General features: G+C 40.5%; 1 protein-coding gene across 14 annotated transcripts in view; it reads right to left on the bottom strand.

Moving 5' to 3' along the window:
- The window catches only part of DYSF (dysferlin), a gene marked incomplete at both ends in the record, with an annotated part of 231285 nt that overhangs the window by 30845 nt on the left and 177487 nt on the right, over positions 1–22953 (bottom strand). For all 14 annotated transcript variants that reach the window (XM_080711955.1, XM_080711953.1, XM_080711959.1 and 11 more), the window contains one exon: positions 1448–1546. In XM_080711955.1, the coding sequence (XP_080568081.1) occupies positions 1448–1546 (99 nt within the window). The remainder of the gene's footprint in view (positions 1–1447; positions 1547–22953) is intronic.

The following is a 22953-nucleotide window of genomic DNA, read 5'->3' as shown; positions in this document are numbered from 1 at the left end:
TCTCCATACTTGGGAAGCTGAGACAGGAGGATCGCAGGTTCAAAGACAGACTCAGCAAGTAGTGAGACTCTCATCAACCTAGCGAGATCCTGTTTTCAAATAAGAAGTAAAATTGTGCTGGGGATGTAGCCTGAAGGAAGACTGACTCTAGGCTCAATTTCTAGTAACACACACACACACACGTTTTAAATGAGTATGCTCCACACAATGTTTAAAGCCTGTTTCTACTAAAAAATAAAAATCATCCATTGAAATTCAAAAGTAACCTGGTATTTTGAATTTTATCTAGCAACCCTCTGTGGTAGACTATGTAGCTCCTTTTTAATTATTTTTTTTGTGTGTGTGTGTGTGTGTGGTTCTGGGATTCCTGGAAGCCCTTCTACCTTCGGGCTATACTCCCAGACCTATATCTTATATTTTTATTTGGAAACAGGGTCTCTTAAACCAGCAAGGCTGGCTTCGAACCTGCATGATCCTCCTGTCTCTGCCTTCCAAGCGCGGGGATTACAAGCGTGCGCCACCACGCCCGGCTATATAGCTCCTTTGAAGAGCATTTTTTGAAACACCTTCAGTGGTAGTAGTCCAATAGTAGTCTACTCTAAATAAAAGGTGTAATTGTATTTGTAGAATTTTCTGAAAATATCAGAATTTGGCTGACTCATTCCTGCTTTTATCCACAGAAACAAGTTCTAACTTATTTTTATATTTACTAAATGACTTTTGTCCCAATCAAGAGTCAGAGGTACATTCTCAAGCTGATTTTACTTTTTATTTTAATACAAATTTTCCACTACAGAAAAGTTCAAATAATACTGAGAGGCAGGATGGTACCACCATCCCTACGTGTTCATCCCCAAGATTAACAATTTATAACAATTTGCAAGTTTAATAATTTTTACTATTTTGAGGAATCTGTCAGAAGACATCATTTATCTTTCTCCTTACTTTTTGGGGGTACGAGGGAATGTTTTTGAAGAAATTTTTTAAATTTATTTTAACCAGTACATAAAATATAAAAATTGCATACCTCAGTGGGGTAGCATGTTATGTTTTAATATATGTAAACATTGTGTGATGTGGAAATAAAATTAACCATATTTATCTTATTTGTCATTTCTTTCTAATGAAAATTTCCAGAACCTTTATCTCTATGAAATGTATGGTGCATTGCTGTTATCTATAATTTCCCTCCTGTGCAGTAGCACGCCAGAACTTCATTCCTATCTAACTAACTCAGTACCCATTGATCCACACCTTGTGAGGGAGCATTTTAAAACAAATATCAAGCACCATTTAAGCTACGAATACTTCCGTGATTTTTCAACACTCTCCCAGAAATACTTTCTTAGTTATCCCAGCCCACAGTGACTTCTCGCTCCTAACTGATACGTGACCATTCTCACTCCGATTAGCCCATCGGGGGACCATTTTTGGAAGGAAGACTCACCTTTAAAGTGTCAAAGTCCTTCTCCAAGTAGGAGCCACACTTTTCCCTCTCCCCTATGGAGGCAAAGAATTTGCTCCACCAGTCGATGAACTCCTCTTCCTGAGAAGGGAGAAAGGATAAAAGACCATATAAGAAACAATTTGCCAAGCAAGGTCCTTCTGAGAGGGATACCCACCAGGAGAGCTTTAGGGAGCGTGGAGCTGAAACTCCTTACCTCTCCAGGGTCAGAGACCACAGAGGGTGGAGAAGAGGTTTTTTGTTTTTTTTCTTTTAACAATTTTTTTATTGAACATAAATAGTATACATTTAAACTATATTTAATAAATATTTATTAAATATTTATTTAATATATTTAATATATATTAAATATAAATTAAAATGTATATTAATATATTAAATAAATATATATTAAATATATTTAATATATATTTATTAAATATTTGGTGCCCTCTCCCCCCCCCGCCCCCGTTTTCCCTTCCCCCCTCCCACCAATGGTTGTCCAGGTTAACCAGGTTTTATTCATAATTTTACACATGTTCAGATGTAGACCCTCATTAATCAAGATCAGCCTAGAGAAGAGGTTTTAACACATGCCTGGTGTTGAGAAACCAAGGCTCCAGGGAATCAGGAGCTCCCTGAAGGAGCTGAAAGAGGATGGTCACTCCCCACAGGCTGCCCCAGAAGCCCACCTCAGTCTGTGCCTGTCTGTGCCATTGACACCCATCCAGTTAAATGGGAGGGACAAGGACAAGGTCCTTACACTGGGACTCAGTATAACAGGGAAGCTAGGAAGTCTCACAGGAGCCCAAGCTAGGTCTATGAAATGAACTGAATATCCACTGTACTGTTTCTGAAATTGCTAGGTGGCCCCCTTTAGACCAACACCAAGTCCTTTGGGTTCCTGTTTATGAAGGGTGAGCACCAGCTGGAGTCAAGGGCGCCTGAACAGACACACTGGGAGAGGTGCCAGGAGGGGTTCAGAGCCTCCACCTGCGAGTATGGTCCTAGCACTCTTGTGACCAAATGTGGTCCCGAGAGAGAGCAGAGAGTCCCAGAGTGAGGACCCACTTACCAGAAGGGTCTTCTGCAGCCAGGAGAGAGAAACAGAGGTTGAGATAGGTTAAGATACAAAGAGCAGAGATTTCCAACTTCAGCTACTCTAGGAAAAGCCAGTATAGAGCAAGGCAGACCCTACCCCTGATGTTTAAAGTTCAGTTTAAAGAAAACGATGCTACAGATGAACACACACATTCACATATATATCAAATTCACACAGTGATCAGCACAGGGGAGAATATATTTATTCAGTCATGTCCAAGATACACATGCCAAATCACACATGTGCTCCCAAAAGACACACACAAACACACAGGCAAGGCCAGGCGTGGTGGCGCACGCTTGTAATCCCCGCGCTTGGGAGGCAGAGACAGGAGGATCGCACAGGTTCGAAGCCAGCCTCAGCTGGTTTAAGAGACCCTGTTTCCAAATAAAATATAAAATAGGTCTGGGAGTGTAGCCCAGAGGTAGAAGGCCCCTGGGTTCCATTCCCAGTACCACCAAAAAACAAAAACAAAAACAAAAAACACATAGGCAAGTATGTCGCCTTGGGCAAAAATTATTAAAATGGAATTCAATTTAACTATTTGGTTCCTCCTAAATCTTTATTTTCTTTATCACTATAAGTACTTAAAATTTTGAAGCCTGGCATGGTGGTGCACACCTGTAATCCTAGTACTTGGGGGGCGGGGGGGCTGAGACAGGAGGATCTCAGGTTCCAGGACAGTCTTGGCAGTGTAGTAAGACTCCTAGCAACCTAGCAAGACCCTGTTTCAAAACAAAGTATTAAAGGGGCTGGCAGTGTAGCTTGGAGGAAGAATGTCGTATTTGGTACTGGGTGGGGGGGTTCAATCCCCAGTACCAAAAAAATGTGAGTTCGTAAGTCAGGCACAGACAACTGATTTGTTTTATGCAAAAAAAAAAAAAAAAAAAAGGATAGGAACACAAAAGTGTGGGAAAGGCCTTTGTGTCCCCCAGCCTTGAAAAACCAAGTAAAATTTTAAAAGAACAGGAGACAGAGAGTCTGAATAACACTACTAATAGGGACAACTAAATAGACAAACAATATGTGAGATAAAAACAGAAAATATACCTTCTTTTTTTCCAGTACCCGTGGAGCACTTAGAAAAAAAATAAAAGGCCAGAAAGCAAATCTCAATAAAGTCTCTGAAAGAAAATCCATATTAGTCATATTCTCTGACCATTATACAATAAAACTTGAAATTAGTGGGACATTTTTAAATTAAGATTCTGGTCTTTTATTCACCTAAAAATACAGTCTTGTAACCCTACTAAGTAAAAGAGAAAACCAAACTAAAATCGCAGGCACTTAGACAATATCAACAATGAGAGGCCCCCAAACTTAGATTATGGAAAAGCCTATGCCCAAAGGAAAATTTGATCTTAAATGGCTTTATTTTTATTCAAACATAAAGGAAATATTCTGATAATTCAAGAAATTGGAAAAAGCAGGAAAATAGTAAGTAGAAATGGCTATGTTAGGAAGATAGTGTGATTGATAAACCCTAGAGCAAGCATTCCACAAACCAATAAAAGAGAGAAACTTATCAAATTTCTATTTTTTTTTCTTGCAATACTGGGGGTGAAACCTAGGGGCATTCTACCTCTGAGCTATACACCTAGTCCTATTTTTCAATCTTTTTTTTTTTTTTGAAACCGGGTCTTACTGAGTTGCAAAAGGCCTCACTAATAGCTGAGGATGTCCGCGAACCACAATCCTCTGGTCTCAGCCTCCCAAATGCTGGGATTACAAGCATGCGCTACCATACCTAGCCAAACTTTATTTTTAAAAAGTACCACATGAATAAATAATGAGAAAGATCAAATAAAGAGATTATATAGGGGAGAATAAAATAGGCCTAAATCAATGACAAAATCCTGGAAAATCTAGACAAAATGGGTGATTCTCTAAAAATATATAAATTCCCCAAATCAATTGAAAATAGTAGAGCCGGGCACAGTGGCACATATTTATAATCCCAGCTACTCAGGAGAGTAAGGTGAGAGGATCACAAGTTCAAGGTTAGCCTGATGACATGTCTCAGTGGTAGAAAGCCCCTGAGTTCAATCCCTAGTATCTAAGGGAGGAAAAAAATATAGTAGAAAACACAGAGAGACCAATGCCTGAAAATAAAAGTGGAAGAGATCTCAAAGACCTACCTACCAAAAAAAAAAAAAAAAAAGATATCAGACCCAGATTGTTTCTTGAGGAGAAAATTCTACCAGTCTTTCAAAAAGTGAAGCACTCTGTTTCACAGTAGAGAAAAATGTGAAAGAATTTCACATTCACTTTATGAAGCAAACCCTGACAAAGAACACACACACACACACACACACACACACACACACACACACTCGTCTCATTCCTGAATAGAGATGTAAAGATTCTAAAATAAAGTCTGAACAGATCCCAGCAGTAGGTCTGCTACGGTCACGCTGGGTTATGCCGGAATGCAAGAGAGGTTCACCAGCAACAAGTATGGAGAGAAAACCCACAGGATCATCTATAGCAGAGGCTTCAAAACTATGGCACGCTAGCTGGCCACCTAGTTTGGTTTGGGTTTTTTGTTTGTCTGCTTGGGGTGTGTGTGTGTGTGTGTGTGTGTGTGTGTGTGTGTGTGTGTGTGTTTGCGCGTGCTTTTATTGGTGCACTGTGATTACACTGCACAGTGAGGTTCAGAGTGATGGTTCTTATGTGCACACAGCACCTGTGCTGTCGGCTTCCCTCCACATCCCACCCCAGTCTCCCTCCTCCATCCCTGTACCTGTTAGTGAGATGCGTACTGATACCTTCATACATGGACATAATATTATTTGAACGGTTTCCTTCCTCAGGCCTCCTTGTTTACGCTCTCCACCTTCCTCCTCTAATCCCCCTCCACTATTCTACCGGTCCCTCCCTCATTTAACCAAAGGCCCTTTTGTTTGCTATTTTCTCTCTAGCTTCCACATAAGAGTGAAAACTTATGACCTTTGAGTTTCTGAGACTGAATGATCTCAGTACAATATTCTCTAGTTCCATCCATTTTCCTGGAAATGACATACCTATATCATTTGCTGCTGAGTCCAGTAATTGTAATCTTATGACCTTATGTCTCCCAAATATGAACTATTAACTCTCTGGTTCTTTTAAAAAGAGTCAGGCATGCCGGGCGTGGTGGCGCACGCTCGTAATCCCCATGCTTGGGAGGCAGAGACAGGAGGATCACGCAGGTTCGAAGCTAGCCGAGCTGGCTTAAGAGACCCTGTTTCCAAATCAAAAAAGTATAAAAAAAATATCGAAGTCAACCACTAAGCCAAACAAGGAAAAAAGGGATGGGGAGGGAATGGGGTGGGAACTGGGTAGGGGTTAAATCGGTGATGTGTACGTGTATGTACATGCAAATATTTTACCCCAATATGACGCATGAATATAATGCACCAATGAAAAAATAAAAGAAATAAAAAAGAAAAGCACAAAAAAGTATTTAAAAATAGTTCTGGGAGTGTAGCCCGGAAGTAGAAGGGTTTCCAGGAACCCCAGTACCGCCAATAAATAAATAAGAAAGAAAGAAAGAAAGAAAGAAAGAAAGAAAGAAAGAAAGAAAGAAAGAAAGAAAGATAGCAGTATGCTTCAAAAGGCACCACCAAGAAATTAAAAAAGATAAATCACAGGCTGGGAAAGAAACATTTATAAATCACATATCTGATAAGGGATTTGTATCCAGACTCTGTAGAAAATTCACATAACTCAATAATAAAAAGACAAGTAACCTGATTTAAAAATGAGCAATGAAGCTGGACATGGTAGCACATGCTTGTAATCCCAGTTCTTAGGAGGCTGACAGGAGGATTGCAAGTTCGGGATCAGCCTTAGCTACTTAGTGAGGCTCTCTACAACTTAGTGAGACCCTGTTTCAAAATAAAGAATGAAAAATAGGGCTGGGTGGGGGTAGTCTGGAGCTAGAACATCCCTGGGTTCAATTCCCAGTACCACAAAACAAAATAAAAAATGAGCAATGGATTTTAGTAAAAAATATATATAAATGGCCACCAAGCACATGAAAAGATATTCAACATCATTAGCCATCAGGAAAATGCAAATCAAAACCACAGTGAGAAAACATTTCACACCCACTAGAAGGGCTCTACTCAAAATGTCAGATAATAGCCGGGTGTGGTGGTGCACGACTGTAATCCCCGTGCTTGGGAGGCGGAGACAGGAGGATCATGCAGGTTCGAAGCCAGCCTCGCTGGCTTAAGAGACCCTGTTTCCAAATAAAATATAAAATAGGTCTGGGAGTGTAGTCCAGAGGTAGAAGGGTTCCATCCCCAGTACCATAAAAAAAAAAGTCAGATAATAAAGATTTCTGGTGAAGATGTAGAGAAACTGGGACCCTCGCACAGTGCTAGGGGGAATAGAAAACAGAGCAGACACTTTGGAAAACAGTCTGGCCATTTTCCAAAGTGTTACGTTTCATCATATCCAACAATTCTACTTCTAGTATAGATCTGAGAGACGTGAAAATGTTATAGCTACACAAAAACTTGACCTTGAATGTCCATAGCAGCGTTATTCATAATAGCCCAAACGTAGAAACAATCCAGAAGTCCACTAACTGAAGAATAGATAAAGAAAATGGGATATAGCTACACAATGGCGTATTATTTGGTAGTAAAAAGGAATGAAGAATATATGCATGTAACAACATGGATGAACCCTGGAAGCATGCTCAGGAAAAGAGGTTGATCACAAAAGACCACATAGTGCATGATTCCATTCACATGAAATGAGACAAAAAGTAGCTTTGTGGTTGCCAGAGGCTGGTGATGGTTTGGGGAAATGGAGAGGGACTGCTCTTAAGTATAAGGTTTCTTTTTGGAGTGATGAAAATTTTCTAAAATGAATTAGTATGGTGATTGCACAACTCTGTTAATATGCTAAAAAAAAACACCAAATTGTTCACTGTAAGTAGGGACTTGTATTTATGTGGATTATTTCAACAAAGCCATTCAAATGAAGAAAAGGAACAAATGAACAAATGCAAGCATACAACTGCCAACTAAAGAGTAGATGTAGAAATCTCAAGTATTTATTCTAAAGAAATAAGAATTGACAATTTTTGAACAGAAGAAGCAGTTGACCACCATGGAGGGTCTAAGTCTTGCTACTCTCTGTTTTTCCTAATTTTCTCATTTCTCCAAACTCCGGGTGATCAAAGGTGGCTGGTTAAAAAGAATGAACATGACCTTTCTAACTCCTGATCACACTGGGCCACCTGCTCGGCAACTTCTGCTCCCGCTTTCCTCCTGGGTTCCAGATAAACCTCCTTCTAATAAGCCACCCTCGCCTTGGACACTAATTACACATGCAAAAGAACCACCATTAGCATATTAACTAATTTTTGTCTGTCGCCCCTCCAGTCCTTCACTTCCCCCTTTAACCCTTCCTACTTCTACACCCTCTCGCCCCTCTCCGCTCCATTGTCTTTCTGGTTATCCAAATCTGGGCTTAAGTCTAGCTCTTCCCCTCTTGTGCATCAGTCGCTCACAAGCAAATGTGGCCAGGGCAAAACATCAAACCAGCTGCCTGGCCTCACTCCAAGTTCATGTCACGGCCTCAAGCAGGCCCGGCGCCGCCCGGCCTCTCCAGCTCCTTTTCTTGGCCCTTTTCTCTCATACGCCACATTTCTATTTGTCCCTCTCCTCCCTGGCCTCGCTCGCAGCATGCATGGTCCCAGCTTGTTCTTTCTCTTACCTTCTGTAAGACCCCACCAGCACCTGCGCCAATGCCACCTTCTCTTCTGTGCTCCGCCCGACCCAAGGCCAGCCCCTGCGTTCACGCCCCCGGCCTCATCCCCCATAGCCCACTCCAGGACCTCACTCTTCAGGCCCCACTCTCTCCTGCATAGTCAAACTTGCCTCTCTACCAGATCACTCCCATCAGTGTTCAAAAACACCTCACCAGTTCCCAGCACTTAAATATAAATATCTGTGTATATACATATATAAACTGATCCATTTTCCTTTGGGGATCCAACCTCCTTACTTTCTTCCATTTACAGAAAAACCTCTGAAATGACTTCTTACATTTGCCTCCCATCTTTAGCACCCTGGTCCAGCCCCATCTCCTCACACCGGGTTGCTGCAGCATCTCCTCCCACCTTTACCCTTGCCGTTCCCCTCCCTAAATCCACCCTTAATGCAATGGCCATGTACACTGAATCTCAGCACCTCCCTGTGCAAATCCTCCTGATCGTCTGTCAGCTCACTCAGAATAAAGCTAAAGCCCTTACAACAACCTGGAAATCCGCTCGCAGTTGAAGCCCACGCCTCTCTTACACCACACACAGCCTTCCGCTTCTACTTGGCTGGCCTCCCTCCAGCCACACTAGCCTTCCTGGTCCTGAACTCTCTCTCCAGGCCTTCCCTTGCAGGAGCTCCACTCCAGAGAGATCCATGGGCCACACGCTGGCCGCCAGTGTCACCTTGCTTTCCATCACAGCTGCCCTCCCGGTTCCTACTCACCAGGCCCTGCCCTTTCTCCGAAGCAATTATCCCAATCTGACACTTCATGTCTTTTACTCCGCTCGCTGTCATTGTGCCTCCTTCCCCATGAGGGCAGAGCTCTGTGTCTTAGAACACTGCCCGGTACATGTTTGCAGTTCAGTCATTATGAGATGGACACATGCATGCCTAAACAGAGGCAGGGTTAGGGGAGTCTATGTGATGTACTGATTGTAGGCGTTGAGCCTTGGCTTTTAAGTTTCTGAAGGCAGATTATGCACCATTAAAATAAATGGTTTTTTTTTAGAAAAAAAAAAAAGGTTTTGTCCAGCCACTTCTTCCCCATCAGAGACAGGGAGATGGAAGTGCAGAGTGGGGCAGAAAGCAAGAACCACAGACTTGGGATGGTTTCTAATAAGGCTCCTAACACCCTACTCCCACCCAACTTAGCTCCTCCATAACTCTGGGGATCTGGTAAGCATACAGAAGTTACCAGAGGAGCTGGGACATGGGACACTTGACAAACAGTATGTAAAGAGGTGTCGTGGAGAGAGCACAAGGGAGCCCACGACATTTCTTCTAGACCCCAGGGTGTCATGAGGGGAAGCTTCTAAATAGTGTCATACTCCCCAGATGGACTTGCATGTTAGGAGGAAGGAAGGGAGGGAGGGAGGGAGGGAGGGAGGGAGGGAGAGAGAGAGAGAGAGAGAGAGAGAGAGAGAGAAGAGAGGAGAGAGGAGAGAAAGAAAGAGAGAGAGAGAGAGATTCTGCAAGATCACAGGGCTGAGAGGAGAAGATGCTTCAGCAGATGCAATACAATCTGTGTGTCCTCAGCTCAGTGTGTTCACCAGGGTGGACGCACACTGGTGACTAGGGGTTCCTCCCTGGGGAGGTAATAACATTATGAAAGCCCAAACCAGAATTTAGCTGCCTCCCAGGGGTGAGCAGGCAGAAAGAAAGCCCCAAATGACTAAAGTTTAAACCTAAAATGTTGAAGATTACCAAAACGTTTTTGCCATCAGGAAAAAATGTGAGTTTGAAGAAGAGATTAAGTTGATTTACAGAGAAGTAAAATTATATTTCTAACATAGTCACAAGTGTGACTTGAAAATATCAATTCTTCCATTACACGACTCTGACTTCTAACGGAGTTATTTCTAGCCCACTTCTTCCTTCTCTTCCCAGGAAGTTCAAGACGATGACAGCACACCCATAAGAACAAGCCCCACCAAAAACAGGGCAGCTGTTCCATGCCCTAACCCAGGTGTGCCGAGGCCAACTGACCTCTGATGTTGGAATCCTATCCTCCAAAGCTCCAAAGAAAAATGGTTCCGAGTTCTCTTATTCCAACTGTGTTCTTGACCTCATTCTGCAATAGCTAAGCACCCAGCCTTGTAGCGTGACAAGGAGGAGAAAGAAATGCCAAAGGCTCGATTTCTAAAGTGTCATCTAAGGCTTCTGCAAGAAGTCTGGACATTAAGACTTCACTCTCCCTCCCCAGGTTCAAGGCCCCATCGCTCAGTCAGCCAACCAAGTAAGTCTGCTCAAGGCACGGACTGCTCAAGGCCTCTCCGATTTCAGCTAATAGCCAGCATCAGATCCTGAACAAGCAGAGCCATTAACAAAGACATGTTTCTACAGACTCAATCCAGTCTAATGGGCACCCTAATCCCTCCAAAGACCCAAATCAGTATGGCACATTCCAAACATTTAATCTCCCATTATCATTCAGTGGGCCTAACACATTTCATGAATATGGAAAACAAAACTGGCAATCATAATTCTACAGATTCTTTGTGAAGTCGGGAAGCAGAGTTACAGGGCAGGGGAAAACCTCTTATGCCCCCCCACCCACAGGCTGACTATTTGAATCAAAGAGAAAAGTTTCTGGTCACATTCACCAGTCAACAAGTTTATAATGTTAAAACTTGGGTCACTTGCCAGGCATGGTGGCGCACGCTTGTAATCCCAGCATTTGGGAAGCTGAGACAGGAGGATCACTGTTCGTGGACAGCCTCAGCTACTTAGTGAGGATCTTTGCAACTCAATGAGACCCTGTTTCAAAATAAAGAATAAAAAGTAGGGCCGGGGGTGTAGCTTGGAAGTAGAATGCCCCTGAGTTCCATCCCCAGTTCAGCAAAAAACAAACAAACAAACAAAAAAAACACCTTGGGTCACCAGATAGAACTGTACATTAAGTTCTAAGCAAAGCAGCCCAGCAATTTTTTATTATTTCAAAAAGCAGATGTACATTGCCTATGTGAGCCCAGAGGGAGATATCCTAGAGCGTGTTGAAAATAATTTTTCTCTAAGAGAAATGATGACCATTATCATCACGATAATAATAACAACCCAACACTGGGGCTGTTGTAGGGCTTTGAGTGGCTGTCCGGAAAGATAGTCTCTGATGTGTGAAGTTTACAATAATAAATGCTCTCGCTGATGTTGCCGACACCATCGGTTTGATGGCTCCACATCTGCATTACTGGAATAACAGTATGATGATTCCTCCAGTTCTTCAATTATTGTCCTGAGGTTTATGACACTGGGATTATTTGTTCATGACACACGAATACAAAAGCACATACGTAACATACAAGTACTCATGCCTACAATAGACCAGACAAAGCTCCAGACATGCAAATACCCTGACTTCAAAGTGACCCCACCCCATGCATACTAAACCACTTAGCACCCCCCAAAACCACACAGACATATGCCACATCCAGCCACCACGTCGATTCAGCAGAACTCTGCACCCTTACAGCAAAAATCACTTAATTATTTCCACAAGTGGAACACTGGGCTTCCAACCTCTCATTGACACTCCCTGTAGTCCGGCTTCAGCGTCTGTCGAGGGGATCATTACTCTGTGTACCCTGACTTCAAGCTGGATCAGCAGACGGGGAGGGATGGAAGGCCTTTAACCAAAGTCCTGAATTGCTTCCAAAGGCTCAGTGAATAAGCATGCCTGAGACCCAGCAAAGCCAAGCAGATGGCAAGAGGACCTGATCATTTGACTACTGGCCTGTCCAGATGGGGGGCTACTTGGTGAGGGACCTGAAAGGGTCCCAGCTTGCTGACCCTTTCCCAACTCAAGATTCTACGGTAAATACTTGGGGCCACAACTTGGTCTTCCAAAGGCCAAATGACCACATATGCTCACACAGAAGGCCTGAAGGAATGGAATCAGTAGGTTGGGTGAAAAAAAAAAAAATATTTCATCAGAACATTCAACCCTAAGAAGAAATCAATGGGACATCTCTAATTCAGAATCCAAAATGCTTCCAAGAGGGCCTGGGTAAGAACGAGCTTACCTAACCTCCCTTCTGCTTATGTAGACAGTTTTGCTTAACATGAGTTCCAGCAAGCTACTTAAGAAAAAAACTATTTTTGAAGGTCTTCCCGGGACTGCAGAAGCATTCATCAAACTACAGACACTAATATTAGCTATCTTAAATTCAATTTTAAAAGGATTTGGGGGGAGCCTACTGTGTGCCAAAGTCAACCTACTTTCTAGTTACTGCATGCATTTTCATATACTAAATCACATTACTTTTCAAACATTTTTTGAGTTTGGTACTAACTCAGCCTGATCTGCCTTTGCCTCCGTTCATGTAGAGAGGTATTAAAGACACTGAGTGAGTTAAGAAGCTTCACCAAGCACCCTCAGAAGAGCCCTGTGTCTGCCAGTGAGCACTCACAAGTTCTAAGCACTGTTTACACCCAGGCTAGATGGGAGATGGTGTACAGCACCAAGAGGGATAGGAAGACACAGCGCTAAACCTTGGAGAAAGCTTTCTAACCTGTAGGTTTCCAAGGAAACCCAGGAATGTCCCACTAGGAAGAGAAGAACCTCTTTTCTCTGCATGGGCAAGCAGGTCCCTGGAGGCCCAGGAGAAAGACCCCCTTGGGGAGGAGGGTCATAGCAGAGGCGAAAAGGGCTGGCTAGAATAGCTGGGGCCTCCTCCTCCCTGATGGGGCCCTGGAGTTTGCCAGACAAGTTTCACCCCGGGCTGTCCCCCCTGCAGTGTGCACCGAGGGAGGAGGGGTGCACCCCCGAGGAGACCACAGGAATGCCAAGCAGGGGAAAGACGCCCCGAGCCAAGGGCTCCGGCAACGAGGATCCAATATCGGCGGGTGACTCCAGGCCCCGTAACAGGAGAGACCGTAAAGTATGTGCTCTGCTTCCCAACCAGCAAACACAGCAAATAACCAATTACTCCAAATAGCTAACAGATTTCAGCTCTGATTTCCCTCCCCTCGCAACGCGCACCCCCCCCCCATTCCATGCCTTCACTTGTCATTTGATGGGTGATTTGTATTTGCTCTGAGAAAATGAGAGAAAGAATGAGTCACAAGGACGGTCCAGATTACACCAGTGACGGGCATCGAACTCCCTAATCAGAACTAATGGGAGCGGGGAGGCTGGCCTACACCGGCAACACAGCTCAACCAGAGGGTTTTTAGAGAAACACATTTCTGTGGCCTTCGAGCACGTACAGTGGTTCTTACTACACCAGTGTTGGCAAGTAATGCCTTCAGGAAGCCTGCTTTCAGAAGTAAATAAGAATCCTCCTAATTAGCTCAGTCGATACATACAAAAGGTCAGGTAAAACACGAATGCTACGAAAGTTAAAATACCCCCCCCCCACCACCAAACTCTCAAGTTCAGAGGTGCAACCAGGAAACTCGGAGACAAGCTGCCTCGACGCCTTCTGGAATGCTTCTTCACTGGGGAGCCACACCCTGTAATTGATTCCTTTGCTCAGAAAACCTTTGCTTCAAAGTCTTGGGATAAATTGTTGTCAGTACTCATGCACTGCCACGGAATTAAGGGAAATAGGGGTGCGCGTGGAGAATTAGACCGTGAAATAAATGCATGGTGGGTCTGAGCAGGGAGAGGCAAGGTCACCTCAACAGGGAAGAATGCCCGCTACACTAAGTGTAGCGTAAGTGGGAAGAATGTTAGTGCATCTAGAAAAAGAGCACGTCGATGAAAAAAGCAACTGATCCATCCTGGGAGAATAAAGAGAAGTAAAGGTTGAACACTGACAGGTTGAATTGACAGGTTGAACATTGACAGGTGACACCAGCACCATCATGGGAAAGGGGACACTCAGGGACTAGAATTGTCTCTACTTTTGAAGATGGATTATAAGTCTGTCTTGGACAGCTGCTATTAAGTTTCAAAATACTATTATCTCTCTCACCCATCTCCAGTCACAATTTGCCTTCCCAAGTACCGAACATACAGAGACCATGAGCTGGACCAGCATTCAAAGTCACATAGCCGGGGCAGGCATATTCTCACTGTAAACCCATAAACTGGCATCTTCAGTTTAGAAGCATCCTACCCTGGCAGAACAGACCCATCAATGGTCTGAACCCACAATTTTAAGGACCCACTTAGCCAAGACTATAGAAAGTTTCCTAAAGTAACACCCCTGTCTGGTCGGGTTGCTCAGTGCCCCTTTACTTAAGAAGCCCCTATATAGGAGTCAATAGGCAAATATCCCTCTGCCACAAGAGGAAATGAACTTTAGCCCAGGAACAGAGCAGCAGCCTCTGATCTGGGATTCCTTCTTACTTCTCCTGCCCTATGAGATTCCAATTGGCAATGTCAAACACAAGCAAATCTAAATTATTTTCTTCTTCCTGTTTTCTGAGTTTGACATTAGAAGGGGCTATGAATTAATGGACAGAATCCACCTGAGCTCCCCGTACTTGGCAAGCAAGGGCTTCCCTCTGGAAAGAGAAGCAAAAGACAGAACGGAGACATGATAGTTCATAAGAAGGAAGCAATCTGAGGACTAAGATAAGTGCCTTTCTGGGCTAATGAGCTGAGTCAAAAGCAAAAGAAAATCTGGGTAAAAGAAAAAAAAAACAGTACTTGAGAGGCTCAGACAGGAAGATAGCAAGTTCAAGGTCAACCACAGCAACTTAGTGAGGTCCTATTTCAAAATTAAAAAAAAAAATAAGGGACTGGGGTGTAGTGTAGCTTGGAGGTATAAGGCTCCTGTATTCAATCCCCAGTGCCTTATTAAAAAAAAAAAAAAAAAAAAAAAAAGAGCAAGCCAGGTATGGTGGTGTAAGACTTTAATCCTAGTACTTGGGAGGCTGAGATAAGAGAATCACAAGTTTGAGGACAGCCTCAATAAGTATGAGACTCTCATCAACCTAATGACACCCTGTTTCAAAATAAATATTAAAGAAAAAGGTCTGGGGGTACAGCGGTGCAGCTAAGAGGCAGAATGCCCCTGGATTCAATCTCAGTACCAAAAAAAAAAACAAAAACAAAAAACAACTTACTCATTTATATTATAGGAAGTCTCAAGAAGATAACGCAAACAAGAAATTAGAGTAGTCAGTTCTGAAGAAAATATAACCTGCTTGTAGAAAAACTTGACTGTCAAATTTAAAAATTAAAATAAAGGCTTCAATTTCCAGCAAAATGACAACTAGACAACCAGAGAAATTTTCCAAGGGCATATGAATAAACAGGTATCTTTAAAATCCATTTAAAATCCATGATTAAGTTGATGAGGATGTAAAGAAAATCCCTAGGGGCAAATGAGAAAGGAAAAATCCAGAGAAATAAAGATCCAAATGCATACTAACTATGGGACCCAAAAAGCCACAAACTGAACATTTAGTTTTAAGTGAATCTGGGTTTGTAGTGTCTCCAGGCATCTGGTAAAAGTAAACACATATCCTCTCTGGAAGAATATGATTTCCATCCAAGCCTCAAAGAATTCTCAGATAAAGTTCCAAGGAACATGAGTTCACAATCAAAAATAGTGAAACTCACAAGGAACAAGACACCATGAGCAAGAGCCAGCCTTCGCCAACCTACTACAGAACCAGACCTGTTAGAACAAGACAAACCAGAATGGTCAGAAATAACACTTTAAAAAACTGTCTAAACAAATAAAAGATGTTCAAAATATGGCAAAGGGACAAGAGGCCTTAAAAATAAACACACAGCTGGGCACAGTGGCACACATCTATAATACCAGCTACTCAGGAGGCTGAGGTAGGAGGATTGTGAGCTCAAGGCCAGCCCAGGCAACTTAGCAAGACCTTGTTTTAAAATAAAATTTCTTAAAAGGGTTGGGAAGGTAACTCCATGGTAGAATGTTTGCCTAGCATGCACAAGGCCCTTGGTTCAATTCCCAGCACTACAAAAATTAATAAATATATAAATGAATAAACAAGCAGGCTTAAAACATTTTAGAAATAAAAATCAATTCTTAATACTAAAAATCCAATAAATGAGTTTAAATAGCAGATCAGAAACAGATAAAGATTTAAGCCGGGCGTGGTGGCACACACTTGTAATCCCAGCATTTGGGAGACTGAGACAGGAGGATCACGGGTTCATGGCCAGCCACAACTACTTGGTGAGGCCCTGTGCAACTCAGTGAGACCCTGTTGCAAAATAAAGAATAAAAAATAGGACTAGGGGTGTAGCTCAGAGGTAGAATGCCCCTGGGTTCCATCCCCAGTGCATCAAAAAAAAAAAAAAGAAACAGATAAAGATTTAATAAACTAGATAATATATCTTCAGAAATGAACAAATATGCAATACAAATAAGTACATACAATTGTCCCTGGGTATTCACAAGACTTCAAGAAGGAGACCATAATCTGAAGATGCTCACTTCCCTTATATAAAATGGTGTAGCATTTGCATATAGCCTAAGCACATCCTCCTTGACACTTCAAATCATCTCTATTTATTTATTTATTTATTATTTATTTATTTTTGTAGTACTGGGGATAAAACCCAGGAGCATTCTACCTTCGAACTACACCCCCAGTACTATTTTTTATCCTTTATTTTGAAATAGGGTCTCACTGAGTTGCAAAGGGCCTCACTAAGTAGCTGAGGCGGTCCGTGAACCTCGATCCTCCTGTCTCAGCCTCCCAAATGCTGGGATTACAAGAGTGTGCCACCTCACCCAGCTTTCATCTCTAGATTATATCTAATGCCTAATACAATGTAAAGGCTATGTAAATAGTTGTTATACTGCATTTTTAGGAAATAATGACCAAGATAAAACATGTGTACATGTTCAGAACAGATACAATTTTTTTCAAATATTCTTGAAATATCCACAGTTGGTTGCAACTGTGACTATAGAACCCATAAATATAGAGGACCAACTGTAATATGAAACAAAGCCTAATTGATATGTAGACTAGAGGAGGTCCACTGTATATCTAATAAGAGTTCCAGAAGGAAATGATGGGGGAAATGGGAAATACATACAATTTGAAGAAGTATCAGTTGAGAACTATCCTGAACTAACGAAAAAAAATTAGACATCATATTTAAAAAGAAAACAGCATGAGGGAGCCACTAGACAGTGCTGACCAAAAAAAAAAATTGTCAGTGAAACTAGTGTTTCCAAAATAAGGATGAAATAAAAAGATCTTCAATTAGAAAATGAGAAAGTTTATCATTAACTGGCCCAGATTATAGGAATTTCCATAGGTTCTACTTCAGGAAGATGATCCCAAGAGGAAGAAGGCGGACATATAAAAAAAAAAATGTGAATATAGCTAAAAGGAAAATTGGTTACCTCAAAAATTAGAATGTTCTTAAATGTAATTTTAAATGATCATGCTAAAACATTGAACAAAAGTTTGTAAATTGGTAGAGTTAAAGCGTTCTAACTTCCTTGTAATGTTCTGAGAGAAGTTATACATACCAATTAAATTTAGACTTTGCTAAGCTAAATATGCATGAAAAAATTCTATATTTACCACTGAAGGAATATAAACTATGTGTAGTTTTGAAATTGAAAAGGGAAGAAGAAATAAAAAAGGAAAGGAATTTTTTAATCCAAAAGGAAAACTATGAGGAGAAAAAAAAGACTGGGCTAGCTAATAGAGACATAAAATTAGATGGCAGATAAATCCAAATATATCAGTCAATATGGTCAGAACAGTGCATTTAAGAAAAACTGGGGAAAAAAGATATATATATATATGAAGTCACAGAAAACTTACAATGGAATTCTACTCAGTAATAAAGAAGAAAAAAATAATGGCATTCGCAGAAAAACAGATGGACCCGAAGAGCATCATGTTAAGTGAAATTAGCTGGTCACAGAAAGCGAAAAGTCACATGTCTTCTCTCATATGGAGAAGGTAAGGAGTAATTGGGGTACCCGAGGGACTCCAGATGATGGAGAAGAAAGCCCAGGAGAGCCAGGAAGGTGATCAGGGGAGGATAGTGTTGGGGGTTAGGGGAGAGAGAGGATCAATGAAGGAATTGCTTCCATCAATGGTCTGTACTTATGTGAGAATGTGAGAATACCAATGTCAATCTCAATACCCTGTATGGGGAAGGGGGGTGGAGAGAGCGGGGAAAGCCCACCAAGTGCTGTGTGCATGTGTGTCACTATCAACATAAACTATATTATTATGTAAGACTATAATGCACCAATAAAAGTATAAAAATAAAACTTAAGAAACAACTCATATAGCTGGGCATGGTGGCACACGCTTGGGAGGCAGAGACAGGAGGATCGCGCAGGTTCGAAGCCAGCTGCGCTGGCTTAAGAGACCCTGTTTCCAAAAATAAAAATATAAAATAGGTCTGGGAGTGTAGCCTGGAGGTCAAAGGGTTTCCAGGAACCCCAGTACCACCAAAAAAAAAAAAAAAAAAAAAAAAAAAACTGATCTTGTCTTCTGTAAAAATTCAAATTTCTAAATATAGTTTACTGTATAAATATATCATTTGCCCCTCCTCATAAGCAAAAATAACTTGAAAGTAAAAAGATAGAAAAAAAGATATGCTAGGGAAATGCTAAGGAAAAGAAAACTGGCAGAGTTATACTAATAAGAACAAAACTGACTGTAAGAAAAACTCTCATTAGCAGAGATTTTCAAAGGAAAAAGGAAATTTTGTCAAAAGATTTACTTCTCCAGTAAGATGCAAGAATTCTAAACTTGTTTGTACCTAATACAGCATCAAGCACATAAAGAAAAATAAAATTACAAGAAGAAACTGAGAAATGTCCCATCAAAGCAGGATGTTTTAATATTTGTCTATCAGAAATTGATATATCATACACTCATGAGAATCAGAAGAAACATAGACTTAAATAACACAATAAACAAATGTGTTCCAAATGGACATGCTATATGTAAAACACATTTGGAAAATATACATTCTTTTTAAGCACACCCAGGACAGTTATAAAAATTGACCTTTTCCTAGGCCATAAAGCCATGTCAGGTCATTTCTAAGTATCATTACACACAGGCTATATTTTCTGGAAAGCAACAGTGTAGTTAAGCTTAAAAACCAAGAACAAAAAGATAAAATATAAGTTCAGAAATTCCAAAACATATTTTCACACAACTCAGGTGTCAAAAAGAAACAACAGAAATCAAAAAACATTCAGAATGAGAAATAACAAAAAATACGATTTGTTAAATCCTGTGGGATACATAAAGCAGTGCTTAGAGGAAATTTTATGGTCCTCAATGTTTACATAGAGGTTAAGATATAATAAACCCTCAAAAAAAGAAGGAAGGAAATAATAAAGAAAAGAAATTAATAAGCTAGGAACAAGGAAATTATAAGGAAAACAAGAAAATCAACTAAGAACCGATGCTTTGAAAAAAATTTAAAACATGACAATTCTGGCAACAATAAAATAAAATTTTAGGAATGAAAGGATGGGGAAGGAATTTTTTTAGAAAATTAAGGGGGAATTATGAAAAATGTTATGTCAATATTTTAGGAGGAAATGGATAAATTCCTATAAAATATAAATCACTGAGAGTGACTCACCTAGAAACAGAAAATCTCAAAGGTCCTATAAACATTTTTTAAAATTGCAGCAGCAGTTTAATATATCCCCAAGAAGAATGCTAAGTCTAGACGGCTTTACAAGAGAATCTGCCAAATACTTAGGCAATAGATAATGCCAGTCTGATGTCATTCTTTTAGAGACTAGAAAAGAGAATTTACACCCAAGTCACTTCATAAAATGACAACTATGTAGACACCAAAACCTAAAAAAAAGAGTATAAAAAGAGAAACTGCAAGCCATAATCATTCATAAAATTTGATACCAAAAAACTGAATATTTTCAAACTGAATCCATCAAAACACAAAAAGAATAAATCATGAATAGGTTAATTTGTTACAGAAGTTGACATTGTTTCAGTGTTAAAAAACTTTACCAATGCAACTCATCGCATTAAAAGATTAAAGGAGGTAAATCATATGATCAATTCAACATATATAAAAAACTTTCAATAAAACTTAGTAACATTCATGATAAAAGTGCTAACTAACTAGTAATAGTTTCCTCGTAAATTTCAAATTCAATGGTGAAACATAAAAACATTCATTTTTTAAAATTAGAAGTAGAAGAGAATACTCTCTATAACCAGTTACATAAAACACCCAACTAAAGGTTCTAGCCACTGCAACAAGGCAAGAAAATAAAACAATAAGGAAGAAATAGAAGCCAGGCGTGGTGGTGCTTGCTCATAATGCCAGCATCCCAGAGGCTGAGCCAGGAGGATCACGGTTCAAGAACAGCCTCAGCTACTTACTGAGGCCCTCTGCAACTCAGTAAGACCTTGTTTCAAAATAAAGAATAAAAAGTAGGGCTGGGGGTTTAGCTTGGAGGTAAAATGCCCCTGGGTTCCATTTCCAATATCACAGAAAGAAAGAAAGAGAAAGAAAGAAAGAAAGAAAGAAAGAAAGAAAGAAAGAAAGAAAGAAAGAAAGGGAAAGAAAGGGAAATAAAACACCACAGAAAAATTCAAATTGTGATTAATCGCAAATTATATGATAGACTATATAGAAAACCCAGATGATCCCTCAAATCAGTAGAATTAATAAGTTTAGCAAAATTTCTGGACAAAGCCAGTATATGAGAATCAGTTCCATTTATATATGAACAAAAACTAACTTAAAATGTATCTTTAAAGAATAAAGTATGACATAGATAGAATAAAGCCTATAAAAGTTGTACCATATCTTATTATAAAGTTATTTTAAAAATTGCCGGGCGTGGTGGTGCACGCTTGTAATCTCCACGCTTGGGAGGTGGAGACAGGAGGATCGCGCAGGTTTGAAGACAGCCACGCTGGCTTAAGAGACCCTGTTTCTAAAAAAAGATGAAATAGGTCTGGGAGTGTAGCCCGGAGGTAGAAGGGTTCCATCCCCAGTACTACCAAAAAAAAAAATTATAAAAAAATACTTAAAGACTTGAAAGAAGACCTAAGTAAAGGGAGAGACAAGTCCTGTTGATGGTTTAAAAATATTATAAAATTTCTCTTCCTAAATTGGTCCAGTGATTCATTAAAACTTGATCATAAATCAGCAGTTATTTCAGATTCTAAAATAACAATGACATTCCTGAAAACAGAGTGAGTTACCACCTTCATTAGGAAGCTTTAACCCTCTTACTACCCCCCAAAAAACACCAGAATAATAGTATAGGGAAAGAAAAACAGACAAGTATAGAGAGCCCACAATAGAACCACATTTACATAAAAAATATATACGACACGCCTGTCATTATAAAGTAATTAAAAAGGGCCAGTCATTCAGTGGTGATATAATTATCATATAGATCACTGATTATATTGGAAAGATAAAAAACTAATCTCTAAGTTACAGTTCACATGTACACACACACACACACGCATACACACACCCACTCACAAACAAATTCCAGACAGAATAAGGACTTAAGTATGAAAAGCAAAACATTAGGATTTTTTACTGGTGCGCTGTCATCTTACATCATGGTGAAGTTGTCAGTGATGGAAGCGTGCACACACATAGCACTCTGGGAGCCCTCACCCCTCCCTCCCCTCCCTATGTACAACTTTGGACTGGCATTGATAAATCTGTGTCTGCACATCGTGTCTTCCTTCATTGAGCCTCCCTTCCCCCTCCATCCCTTAGGTCTCCTCCATCATGTCACTAGGGTTTTTCCTCCTCCTTTGTCTAGAGTCCCCTCCTGCATCCTAATTTCTCTCTAGCTTCCATATTTGAGAATAAAACATTCGACCTTTTGCTTTTTGTGACTGACTAATCTCACTTAGCATAATATTCTCCAGCTCCATCCATTTCCCTGCAAATCAAAAAATGGGCAAGTGAACTAGACACTTCACGAAAGAAAAAATACAAATGGACAATAAATATATGAAAGTATGTTCAATACTATTAGCAATCAGAGAGATACGAATCAAAACTACTTTGAGATTTCATCGAATCATTCATTTCATAGAAAGGCAATCATTAAAATAATAATAATAAATGCTGGTGAGATGTAGAGAAGTAGGGCCAGGTGTGGTGGTGCACGCTTGCAATCCCAGCATTTGGGAGGCTGAGACAGGAGAATCACAGTTTGAGGACAGCCTCAGCTACTACTTAGTAAGGCCGTTTGCAACTCAGTGAGACTCTGTTTCAAATTAAAGAATAAAAAATAGGGCTGGGGTTATAGCTGGGAGGTAAAATGCCCCTGGGTTCCATCCCCAGTACCACACATGCACACACACACACACACACACACAAAGAGAGAGAGAGAGAGAGAGAGAGAGAGAGAGAGAGAGAGAGAGAGAGAGAGAGAGAAAGAGAAGTGGGAACGCTGATACGTTGATGATGGGATTTCAAATGAGTACAGCCACTTTGAAAAACAGTAGAATTTTTTAGAGGAAAATATAGACAAATATCTCCCTTTAAAGATTTTTTTAAAGAAGAAAGAGAGGTGAAATGATAATTTAATATATCCAAAGTATGTATAATGGAATTTCTGAGTGAGTTCAAAAAATGACTTGAGACTATAAATTAAAAAACTTCTTATCAGAAGAGTCACTAAAATGTTGGTTTTTTGGATTAAACATATCCATAAGATAGACGAAATGCTATTAAGTCTAATTAAGGAAAAAAGAGA

This window comes from Muscardinus avellanarius (assembly GCF_963383645.1).
Source record: "Muscardinus avellanarius genome assembly, chromosome: 15".
Lineage (NCBI taxonomy): Eukaryota > Metazoa > Chordata > Mammalia > Rodentia > Gliridae > Muscardinus > Muscardinus avellanarius.
This window is presented reverse-complemented; position numbering and strand designations above follow the sequence as displayed.